The following is a 12,320-nucleotide window of genomic DNA, read 5'->3' as shown; positions in this document are numbered from 1 at the left end:
AGGTGCGGAAATATGGATGAAATAATGGTGTGAGTATATGTGAATTTTGCAAATCAATACGGAGGTCCTTATAAAGGTTTTTTAGAAAAAAACATTAGGTGATCAAGGTGTCCGATCCATTGTTTAATACACTGACAAAAATTCAGGAATTTGAGTAAATTCTAAAAAGGGCATGTAGATGCAAAAATGGAGTGAAAAAAATAGTGTGAGTATTCGTGAGGTTCTTCAAGTCAATACAGAGGTCCTTATAAAGCTTTTTGAAAAAAAAATTGGGTGCTCCACGTGCCGATTCATTGGTTAATACACACGAAAAATTAAGCAATTTGCACGAATCCTAAAAAAAGGACATGCATATGCGAAATATGAATAAAATAAATAGTGTGAATGTAAGTAAAAGTTCTCCAAGTCAATAAGGAGGTCATCATAAAGTTTTTTGAGAAAAAAATATTTTGGGTGCTTTGAATGCAAATCTATGGGCTAATATACACGAAAAAGTAAAAAATTTATTCGATTCCTAAAAATAGTGTGAATATATGTGATGGTTCTCCAAGTCAATACGGAGATACTCATAAAGTTCACTGAAAAAAATAATTTGGATGATCTAGGCGTCAAATCTGTGGGCTAATACACATGAAAAAGTTAAAAATTTACGTGATTCGTAAAAAAGAACCAGTAAATGCGAAAATGGGGTGGAAAATGGTGTGACTATATAGTTTCCCAAGTAAATGATGAGGTCCTCATAAAAAAATTTGAGAAAAAATTTAATGTGATCTAGGCGGCATATTCATGGGCTAATACACACGAAAAATTAAGGAATTTCCACGATTTCTTAAGATGGACCTGATTATGCGGAAATTGGGATGAAAATAATGTTGTGAGTATACGTTTATTGTTCACCAATTCAATACAGAGATCCTAATACAAGATTAAAAAAAATAGGATTCTCTAGGTGTCAAATTGATGGGCTAATACACACGAATAATTGAGAAATTTGCGTGATTGCTAAAAACGGGCATGTAGCTGTGAAAATGAGGGTGAAAAAAATGGTGTGAGTATACGTGATGGTTCCCCAACTCATTACGGAAGTCCTCATAAAATTTTTGAGGAAAAATAAAAATATAGGTGCTCCAAGTGTCAAATTTATAGGCTAATGCACACGAGTTTGTGTGATTCATAGAAAAGGACATGTAAATGCAGAAACGGGGTGAAAAAATGATTAGAATATATGAGATAGTTCCCCAACTAAATATGGAGGTCCTCAAAAGTTTTTTGAGAAAAAATTTTTGGGTGATCCGGGCGCCAAATTCATGGGCTAATACACACGAAAATTTAAGAAATTTGTGTGATTCATTAAAAATGGGTTATAGATGCGGATTTTGTCGTGAAAAATGATGTGAATATACGTGATGGTTCCCCAACTCAATACGGAGGTCCTCATAATTTTTTTTGAGTAAAAAATTTTGAATTCTCTGGACGCCACATATATGGTCTAATACACGTGAAAAAATTAAAAATTTGCGCTATTCCCAAAAAAAAGACCAGTAGATGTGGAAATGGGGGTGAAAAAAATGGCACGAATATACGTGACTATTCTCCAAGTCAATAAGGAGTTCCTCATAAAGTTTTTTGAAAACAAAATTGGGTGCTCCACGTGTCAGACTCATGGGTTAGTAGTACATACGAAAAATTGAGAAATTTGCACGATTCCTAACAAAAGGACATGCAGCTGCGAAATATGAATAAAATAAATAGTGCGAATATAAATAAAAGTTCTCCAACTCGATACGGAGGTCCTCATAAAGTTTTTTGAGAAAAATATTTTGGGTGCTTTTGATGTCAGATCTATGGGCTAATATACACGAAAAAGTAATAAATTTGTTCGATTCCTAAAAAATGGATTATAGATGCGAAAATGAGGGTGAAAAAAATGGTGTGAGTATACCTAATTGTTCCCCAATTCAATAAGGAGGTTCTCATAAAGTTTTTTGAAAAAAAAAATTGAGTGCTCTGGGCACCATATTCATAGGCAAAATTTGATCAATTTGCGAGATTCCAAGAAAAGGGCCTGTAGATGTAGATATAGAAGTAAAAAAAATGGTGTGAGTATACGTGATGGTTAACTAACTCAATTCGTAGGTTCTAATAATATTTTTTGAGAAAAAATTGGAGTGCCCCGGACGCTAGATCCATAGGCTAATACACATGTAAAATTAGGAAATTTATGTGATTCCTAAAATAAGCTTGTAGATGCGAAAATAATGGTTAAAAAAATGTTGTGAGTATATGTGATAGTTCACCAATTCAATACAGAGATCCTAATAATAAAAAATTAAAAAAAAATTGAATTCTCTATGCGTCAAATTGATGGGATAAGCCACACGAATAATGGAGAAATTTGCGTGATTCTAAAAATGGATTTGTAGATGTGAAAATGAGGGTAAAAAAATTGTGAGTATACGTGATAGTTTCCAAACTCATTACGGAAGTCCTCATAAGTTTTTTGAGGAAAAAGATATAGGTGCTCTGGGTGCCAAATCTATAGGCTAATACACATGAAAAATTGAGAAATTTGTGTGATTCATAGAAAAGGGCTTGTTAATGCAGAAATGGGGTGAAAAAAATGATTTGACTATACGAGATGGTTCTCCAACTCAATATGGAGGTTTTCAAAAGTTTTTTTAGGAAAAAATTTTGGGTGATCCGGGCGTCAGATCCATGGGTTAATACACACGAAAATTTTAAAAAATTGTGTTATTCATTAAAAATGGATTATAGATGCGAAAATCGACGTGAAAAATGATGTGAGTATACATGATGGTTCCCCAACTCAATACGGAGGTTCTCATAAATTTTTTTGAGTAAAAAAATTTGGATGCTCTGGACGCCAAATATATGGGCTAATACACATGAAAAAGTTTGAAATTTGTGCTATTTTCAAAAAAATACCAGTAGATGTGAAAATGAGGGTGAAAAAATGGCGTGAGTACTCGTGACTATTTACCAAGTCAATAAGGAGTTTCTCATAAAGTTTTTTTAGAAAAAAAAATGAATGCTCCAGAAGCCAGATCCCTGAACTAATACACACGAAAAATTGAGGCATTTGCACGATTCCTAAAAGGGCCTGTAAGATGCTGAAATATGGGTGAAATAATGGTGTGAGTATATGTGATAATTCCCCAACTCAATATGGAGGTCCTCATAAAGGTTTTTTAGAATACACACGCAAAAATTAAGGAATTTGAGCGAATTCTAAATAGGGCATGTAGATGCGAAAATGGAGTCAAAAAATTGTGTGAGTACACGTGATGGTTCCCCAAGTCAATACGGAGGTCCTCATAAAGTTTTTGAAAAAAAAAATAGGGTGCGCTCTATGTGCCAGATTCATGGGTTAATACAAACGAAAAAATTGAGCAATTTGCACGATTCCTAAAAAAAGGACATGCAGATGCGAAATATGAATAACATAAATATTGTCAATACAAGTAAAAGTTCTCCAACTCAATACGGAGGTCCTCATAAAGTTTTTTGAGAAAATTACTTTGGATGATTTAGATGTCAAATCTATGGGCTAATATACACAAAAAAAGTAACAAATTTGTTCGATTCCTACGAAATGGATTGTATATGCGAAAATGGGATGAAAAAATGGTGTGATTGACTCCTAAATTTATGGAGTCCATTTTAGAGATTTATGGGCTAATTTATGTTTTGTGGCTCCTAAATACTTGAATGGTGAGGATTATATTAGAGGGGTCAAGAAAAACGATACACATGGCCTCAACAGAACATATGCCGCTTCTAAGCTAACCCAGACTCCACGGGGAAAAAGGAAAGGGAAAGTTTAGGCATATATACATTTCGGCCAAACTAGTTTTACCAACTAGCCGAAGCATTCATGCCATTATCTATGTCTAAAGGTCACTGTAATAGCCACAATTGTCAACCAAAAAAAGAGGGGGAGGAGGGCCGATAGTGTTTTATCTCGTCTACGTGCTGCTTGTTGCTTCGTTGGAAACTGTTGCAGATGCAACATGAGTCTTACCTTTATTTGCTTCGTTGGAATGCGTCCGCGACAGATTCCAATAAAGCAACAAGCACATCGACACGAGGCAAAACTCTAGGGTTGCAGGTAAAATGGTAATGAACCACAAGGGAACTCAAAAACAGCAGTATAATGTCACTACAACTATCTCAATAAAACTATTCGAAATGAAAATGTGCAAGGAACTGATTTATCTAAGACTACATAAAGGCTTGAAAACTAAATCCCACTAGGGGAGAACAAAAGCTCACTGAAGTTTCTGTAGTTTGTAACATGCTATTCCCGACGATACATCATATCTTTAGCTGTTTCAAACTCTCAATTTCCAGAGAGTCATGTGGCTTCTCCTCGGCTGCAACCTTGGTTCCTTCAACTGGCATTGTCGCACTCCTTGAAACTTCAAAGTCAAGTGGCTTCTCCTCCGCTGCAACCTTGGTTCCTTCCACTGGCATTGTCGCACTCCTTGAAACTTCAAAGTCAAGTGGCTTCTCCTCAGATGCAACCATGGTTCCTTCCACTGGCATTGTCGGACTCCTTGAAACTTCAAAGTCAAGTGGCTTCTCCTCGGCTGCAACCTTGGTTCCTTCCACTGGCATTGTCGCACTCCTTGAAACTTCAAAGTCAAGTGGCTCCTCTCTCTTAGTCGGTTGGACTTCAGAACATGATTTTTCCTCAGAATGGTCATGTGGCGATTCGGCCTTGCCTAGCACTGCTTTACAAGTTGGTAAGTCAAGTACCTGCATTTCGGGTGCCTTTGAAGCTAGTGGTTCGTCAACTAAAAGAGGAGCTTTAGGAACAGAGGGTACAGCATAAACTGGCGCCATCCCCAAACCTGAATGCCTCATCACCCTATCTAATGTGGAAAGCTCCTCTGCCCGAACAGGGGGTGCAGCATAAACCGGCACTGCCTGTCTTATACAGACAGGTGGTGCCACTCCCAGACCTGGAGGCCTCATCACCCTAGGAGGCTGAGATGATTGAGGAAGTGGTGGTGCAGAGAAAACAGGAATTGCATTCCGTATGGTCACCGGAGGAGCCATCCGATGGTGTGGGCCAAAATGCCTGACAGGAATATATGGTGCTGCACCAGCAGCAGGGAACTTCTCTGGTCGAACCCTGTGACTATCCATAGCAAAGCTGTCCTTTAAAATATTATTTATGGTTTGAGCAGTCCTTGGACTCAATGATGCATCACTTCCTGTATTGTCAATGGGTCTACTTTGAGAAGCAGGTTTTAGACATAACGGACTGACCGGTCTACTGCGAGGAGCAGTTCTTGGACATATTAGGGGAAGAAGTTTTGATGTAGTAGATGAAAGCTGCTGTACACTTGATGGTCTTGGATTAGGTGTCGGAAATTTAATTGGGAATGATACTCTAGCCGCCCTAGCCTTCAAAATGTACCTTTGTAGTGCACGTGCAACAGTTACATGCTCTTGCTCATCATTTCTTCTTCGATCTGGTTTTGCACTTTCAGACTGCTGTGCCACTGAGAAAAAAAAAAGTAGAAGAATGTCATGCAGAATAGTACACCTGGTTATTGCTGATTGTACAAATTAAAGCTTATCATCAGTACGTAAAGTGAACATCAATCTACTAATGTTTTATGATCAGTAGGTGAATATCAATCTAATTGAAAATTAGAAATTGAAATATTATGATTGCAAGCACAAATATTCAAGCAAACAGTACATTGTAGAAGTGGAAGTTCTCCTAAAAATTGATAAACCATGCGACACTGATGATGATATAAACATTTGTAAAGCATTCAGGCAAAAATACACTCTAGCACTTAAATACTTCTCCATCAAGTTTTTTACAAGGTTGGAAATCACTGGACCTCCTAGCATATCAATTTCTAATGAGTTGGGGGGATGAGAGCCACTAAGCTCCAAAGAAAAGAAATAGCCAATCTGGTTTTATCGTTTTCATTGTTCACTAAGAATTTCAGGCTGCAATATAATATCACCTGTCCTTGAGAGTGGTAATTAACTCACTCATCAAGTAACACTCTAGCTCAGTCCGTTTTTAAATAATAGAGCAGGGCTTTGAGCTTGTAACCTAACACACACACAAAAAAATATATATATGGAAGTACAGATATTTTCTCAAATATTGTATATTTTGTAATCAATGATGATCCTTGTAAGAATTCGCGCAAGAAGATTCTAAACCACTACTTAGTTTCTAAATACTAGTTTCTAGAAACAATATATCATTGAAATTGATAACTCAAGGTGATTTATTTGCTTATAGAAATTAATTATTAACGCTTATTTAACATTTAACTTAAACTCGAGCTCAATTATCATAATATTTGAGTTTAGCTAGCTAAACATGATAACACCAATGTGTCCATAATTATTGACAAAACAAAAGGGCAAATACATGTATGTGTGTCACCCAGACCAAACCAAGAGGCATACAAATGTAGGTTTTGAGCATCTCAAACCACATTTGTCACCACACCACATGCCCATAATGTACTTCTACGTATTATAGCACCGGATATGGCGATCTTCACGTGTGAATAGCTGAGAGGAAAGAAAGGCAGAAGATGACAATGATAAAAGGTGCAGCGTCTGGATGGACAGAATGGATGAGTGAAAGATGTCTTACGAATAGCATGGTTCAATTGCCATGTAATTAGCATGGTTCGAGTTTAGAGCACCTTATTTGCTCCCTCTTCACCTTACCAGCACTATTATCATTCTAGCATTATCTAACCCATCAATTGTAATACTACAGTTGTTTTTTTACTTTGGTTATCTTTACTATTTTTGCTGTCAATATTTTGCTTTTCTTCAATATTTTCAACACAATTTTTTTTCTTATCTAGTGTTTTTCAAACCTGTTATGAAAAAGCACTTTTCTTGGGCAAGGTTTGTTGTTGTTGGGTATGACCGGACAGTAAATATCTATTAATATAGTTTCTTAAACTGTTCTTTAGAAATATATACCAATCTAATCGGAAATTACTGAGATGTGAAACCCAGCCAACCTCATAAGGTTGTAATATCTATCTTATAAGTGGGAACAGATCGAGAATATATATACTGTTAGAAACCTGTTATGTAGAGGTCGATCTAGGGTAACCAATCTAACTCTTACCCCATAGCCCTTGGCTTGTGTCTCAATCTACTACGTCTGATACTAGTTCTTATAGAGATTCCCCTGTCTAATTCCACATCTTGTAACAGAAGGGGAGTCAGCATGGCATAAAAGGCAATAGCAACAAGCAGAAACAACAAGAAGATAACAAGATAACTGAGGCTAAAGGAATGGCAGATATATAAATCGATTAAAATGAAAAAACAAGAATAGTACAAATGCATAGGAACAGGAAAAGAAATATTTTTGACTACATACTAACCCTCTATCCTAATTCTCTACCTCCATACCCTCCTACCAAAGGTCATGCTTTCGGTGACTAAAAAAACGAAAAGGCAAATATGTATGTGTGTCTCGCTAGACCAAACTAAGAGCCATACATGTGTAGGTTTGAACATCCAAAACCACATTTGTCACCCACCCCAGAAGAGCTAATCCACCAAATGTGGCTCTGCTTTGCAACAGTGCAAAAAGATATAGCAGGGGGAGAGGAAGAAAAAAGGATGGGGAGGCAAAGGGCATCCAAGCAACACTTGATTTATCATTTTCCCATTAATTACTCATTAGTCATTTTGCTGTCCATGCAAATTATTGCTCAAATCAGATCTTCACATCATGATGCAAAATACGACATCATGAACCACTGAAACTTATAACCAATAGGACATTAAATGTTTGGCAATGCAGGGAAGAATGACGCAATAAATGTGATCTAGTCAAGTGTGTACAAAAGGCAAGCAGGCAGGTGTTAGGTCGGGTCGATGTATTTAGTTGGACTTGAGGGGAGCACAAACAGGTGGATGGTGATTGCCATTAACATTATCCACTATTTAAAATAAAAATACTGTCTGTTTGAAAGATAAAAATAATACCATAAGATGGCTTTCGTACACACTAGCATATAGATCACTGGATAGATAAAAGGACAATATGTTGCTAAGAGCATAAGATAAAACTGGAGAATGAGGCTTCTTGAGAACCAGGCGAAGACAACAACAGAAAACGAAAACCACCCTTATCCAGATAAAAATTCTGAAGACAAAAACCAGAATCCAGTAAATTTGGATCTTTACATGAAGGATCCAACTAGGCTCTTCAATTCATGATTTGGCATCTATAACAATTCTATAAGCCTTGCCAACACACACACGACGCAGCTTTACGATAACTTCTTCACAGAGAAATAAAGTTTCCAAATAACTCAATATCAACTGGTTCATAAACATTGGAATCACTTACATAATTTCAGAGATGACCAAGCTGCCATAGCTGCATTCTTTTCAGCTTGCTTCTTATTCTTTGCTGACTCACCAGTAAATGTAACGCCCGCCAACTCCACTGTGCAGGTAAAGACAGGAAGATGTCCTAGACCAGATCTAAAAGTAGTATATGCTGGCAATGATGCTCCTACTCTTTGTGAAACTTCCTGTAAGAGATTCTTATATACGCCTGTCTCATCCTACAAATCATGGGCATACAGAAATTAGAAACCAAAATGCCATTCAGAAGCAACCACAAAGGTTTGTTCTTTCATATCTAAGTCTAAGTGTCCTATATTAATTTAAAACAATTAGGTACTACATAAAATCAATGGAGGCCATATTTTATTGTGATGATGTTGAGCTCACTTGCACCTGTGCTATCATTTTTTACTGCAACAAAAACTTTGATATTAGTTGGAAAATCTAAGATTTGTTTTAACACTAAATATACTTAACAACAAGATTATCATGATACAGAAATGATGCAACTTTACATCTTGAGTCTAACTACCTACAGGACTATCAGAAGTTGGCAATGATGCAACTTTACATATTGCGTCTAACTACCTACAGGACCATCACAAGTTGGCAATGTCCTCCAGAAGTTCTGGACTCAGATCTGACCGTCTTATATTAGAACCCTAACAACAGAAGCACCATCTTCAGACTACTATGGTAGCTTGACTGACCTAAAGGTTTTGAACAGTCATTTAGTGAATGTAATGTAGTACCCAGTCTAGACTACAAGATACATGGCTTCTAGGTTGGCCATACAAAAAGTTCCTACCTAATACTGGTGCTTAAGTTTATTCACGTTGCACAGTGCGAAAAACTAAGAATTCTAATGCCTGAAAACAAGGGAAAACAGTCAGAAGAGGACTACTAACAAATCAATATTCCTTTTTTTGTAAGGACAAACAGATATATTAAGATAATGACTCCAGAAATGCCACAACATCTACCCTCTACTTCACTTACAAAAGGAAATCACAAGAAAATCACCATTCCATACATTTGTAACTTCCATGAAAACATGCCTAAAATTACTAGTTATTGTTTTCACCCAACCCATACCTAAGCCAGTACTATAAACTGCTCATTATTAACAGCCACATAACAGGGAGCTCTGCTTCCCTCCTGAACTATGACAAGTTCACGAAATTCATCATAGTTAACTACATTGGCCATCAACCTACGACAGAAATTTGGGACTGAATATGCTTTCCGAAGCACACATAGGCAGATAATTCCCATAAATCAAACTAGGAAAAAACAAGAAGAGAAAAGGAAATATCTATAAAAGGAAAAATTGCAAATACTGATCAAGAAACTAAAGTAAACTAATAATATCACAACCTCACACAACTAGACTTCTTAGATCATCTTAGTACAAATGACCAATATTTATTAACTTTTCTCTAATGTAAGTGTCCGGGCTAGTTTATGTGCACATGAGTCCAGACTAATCCGATCGGTACAGCGTGCCAGCTACCCACCCCCAGGGTAATTAGCACACCAAGGGTTTAGAAAACCAATGGTCCCTGAAACCTAGAAAATTCACAAATGCAAATACAACAACATACTCAATCCCACAAATGAATATACATTAAATCTAAAAGTTGTAGCTTATAAGATCAAATGACGTCATTCATTTTCAAAAAGCCAAACTCAGAAGAAAAAGCATAATTAAGAAAGCAAACTAAAAATCCCGCTAAAATCGGGGGTCAAAAATACCAGAATTCTAGCAGCAAGCGAGTTGGAGGGACCTCGATTAGAGAGTGAATTCAACGCAACCTCAGCAGCAGAGTGTTCAGCCTGTCGAAGTGTAGAGCAGTAATTTGGACTCTCAAACACCTCACCATTGAAATTAACCGTAGCCTTAAACCTAGGCGCATGATCCGGACCTTCCCTTATACAAGTATACGACGGCAAGTTGAAGCAACTCCTTTGTGCCAGTTCCTGTAACTGGTTCTTATACATTTCCAGAAGCTTTCAACAAACAAGTTTAAATTCAACACAACAACAGCCAGGAACAAGGATCAAAGAAATGAAATGGAAAAACAAGGAATCAGCGGATATCAATGCGATGAATCGGAGCTCCGATTACTCTCGCCGTCGGCATCGTCGACGGAGGAGGATCGCAGGGCTGCTAGGGTTTTTGTATGTATATGTGTATATATATATAAATATTTATATATATATATATAATATATAGTGTTGAGGGTATGTAATGATTTTCTAGAGAGAGAAAGTTCCACTTGTAGAGAGAGAAAAGGAGAATAGATTTTGTGAATTTTTGAAGCGTTTTAAGCATAGTGCTTTTTGTTTACATTCATCCGTTGGAAGAAATAATTCTATGCATGCATCCACACAATAAGGTTTCACATAAGGATAAATTTATACTTTATGGGATCATTTTGTTGGACTACAACTTATCAATTTCGAGATTAATTATTTTGAGATTGTAATTCATTCTTAACGTAAATTAAAAATAATATTACAATCTCAAAATAACTAATTTTAAAATAAGTTATTCGATGATTTAATCTCAATCAAACATGAAATAAACTAGTTCCAAAAATGATTTCGGGATCAGATATCCCTTATCCTTCGCACCAAATGAGCCTTATATCCCCATAACTTTGTAAGTTATTTCTTTTTCATCTTTAATTCGATGTTTGTTGTTTATGTTGAGGTTCGGTTAAATTTAAATTTGCTTTGAGAAATTTCACATAGAAAGTCAAAACATTCTTTAACAAAGGCAACTTCATATCCCAAGCGAATACCGTAACCTCTTAATTAAGGATAGCTACGTAAGCAGAATCATTATATATGTTGCTATGACAAAGAATATCTTAGTTTAAGTGTTTCTTCTCTAATATCGTGAAGTTTATGTCAATTTATCTGTATTTTAATTTATGTTTAGTAATAGCTACCACTTTTCATCCATGTAGAAATCTATCAACATTAAAATGTCTTTCGAATTATAAACGAATCATAAAACTCAAAACAATCGATCAAATTGACAACGTCAATAAATTTTACCAATTCATATTCATTATACATATAGTTAAATTTTAAAGTAGTGTAGTGTAACATTTTATATTATTACTATCTTGTACAAAAATTAAATTCTATGTTTAGCCTTTATTGGGGTGGGTGGGTGGATGTTGAAGGGCCAAAAGTTGACCATATGTTCCACATGTGTAGTATCAAAAACCAACATATGATGTGTGTCAATTAAAAATGGTCTAAGTTGACTTTTCGTAATTGTCAATGTCCTACGTGGCAACAGCATATTCACCAACTTTTGAATAGGAATATATAGTTTTTATATATATTTTTCAATATTTACTTTTGTTTTCTAAAAATAACAAATATTATCTAAATATATATAAAAATAAATATCGAAGAGCCAACATAATTTTTAAGTGTTCCTTTGCCCCTTCCAATCTACTCCATTCAAAAGTGTGGATTTTCTCAAATACCATTTATATTTATCTCGATCGATAAGTAAAACGATAAATTCAATTACAAATATCTTTTATTTAGAATATGTTGGGGAAATATATTTATCACGTAAATATATATCAAATTTGTGAAGAATTGAACTTTTTAAACATGGAACCTTTTTTAGAATAGTGATCACCTAATCAACTTAAGATTTTTTGCCAGTTCAAGATCATTCATGAGTTATAAAAAAAAAAAATAGTAAAGTAGAAGAAATTATGCGCTTATTACTCTACGTTTGACCAAAATGCCATTAAAAGTTTGTTGTCCACTAAGATCAATTTGCATTTAGTGCATGAAAAAACCAGCCACCAACTACTCAATAATAGAGTTTGCACAAGTTATCTACCAACACTACAAATCTCTTGAGCATTCATGACCAGATTACTTGACAC

General features: G+C 35.7%; 1 protein-coding gene across 1 annotated transcript; it reads right to left on the bottom strand.

The window, feature by feature from the left end:
- Positions 1-4,172: 4,172 nt before the first annotated feature.
- LOC101252489 (double-stranded RNA-binding protein 2) lies at positions 4,173-10,734 on the bottom strand. Its single transcript, XM_004239622.5, has 3 exons — positions 10,150-10,734; positions 8,393-8,612; positions 4,173-5,531 (listed from the first exon to the last, which is right to left on the bottom strand). Exons 1-3 carry the CDS (start codon positions 10,393-10,395, stop codon positions 4,336-4,338), a joined length of 1,662 nt encoding a protein of 553 aa, XP_004239670.1. The 5' UTR covers positions 10,396-10,734; the 3' UTR covers positions 4,173-4,335.
- Between the last annotated feature and the right edge of the window lie 1,586 nt (positions 10,735-12,320).

Source organism: Solanum lycopersicum, chromosome 5 (assembly GCF_036512215.1).
Source record: "Solanum lycopersicum chromosome 5, SLM_r2.1".
Taxonomy (NCBI): Eukaryota; Viridiplantae; Streptophyta; class Magnoliopsida; order Solanales; family Solanaceae; genus Solanum; species Solanum lycopersicum.
The sequence above is the reverse complement of the archived record's forward strand: the minus strand, read 5'-3'. Positions and strand labels throughout refer to the sequence as shown.

Coding starts and splice junctions, on each gene's coding strand:
- LOC101252489 (XM_004239622.5), bottom strand. CDS start 10,395: ATGTATAAGAACCAGTTACAGGAACTGGCACAAAGGAGTTGCTTCAAC. Junction 8,613..10,149: donor CGCTTGCTGCTAGAATTCTG/GTATTTTTGACC, acceptor CATGATTTGTAG/GATGAGACAGGCGTATATAA. Junction 5,532..8,392: donor TTGGTCATCTCTGAAATTAT/GTAAGTGATTCC, acceptor TTTTTTTCTCAG/TGGCACAGCAGTCTGAAAGT.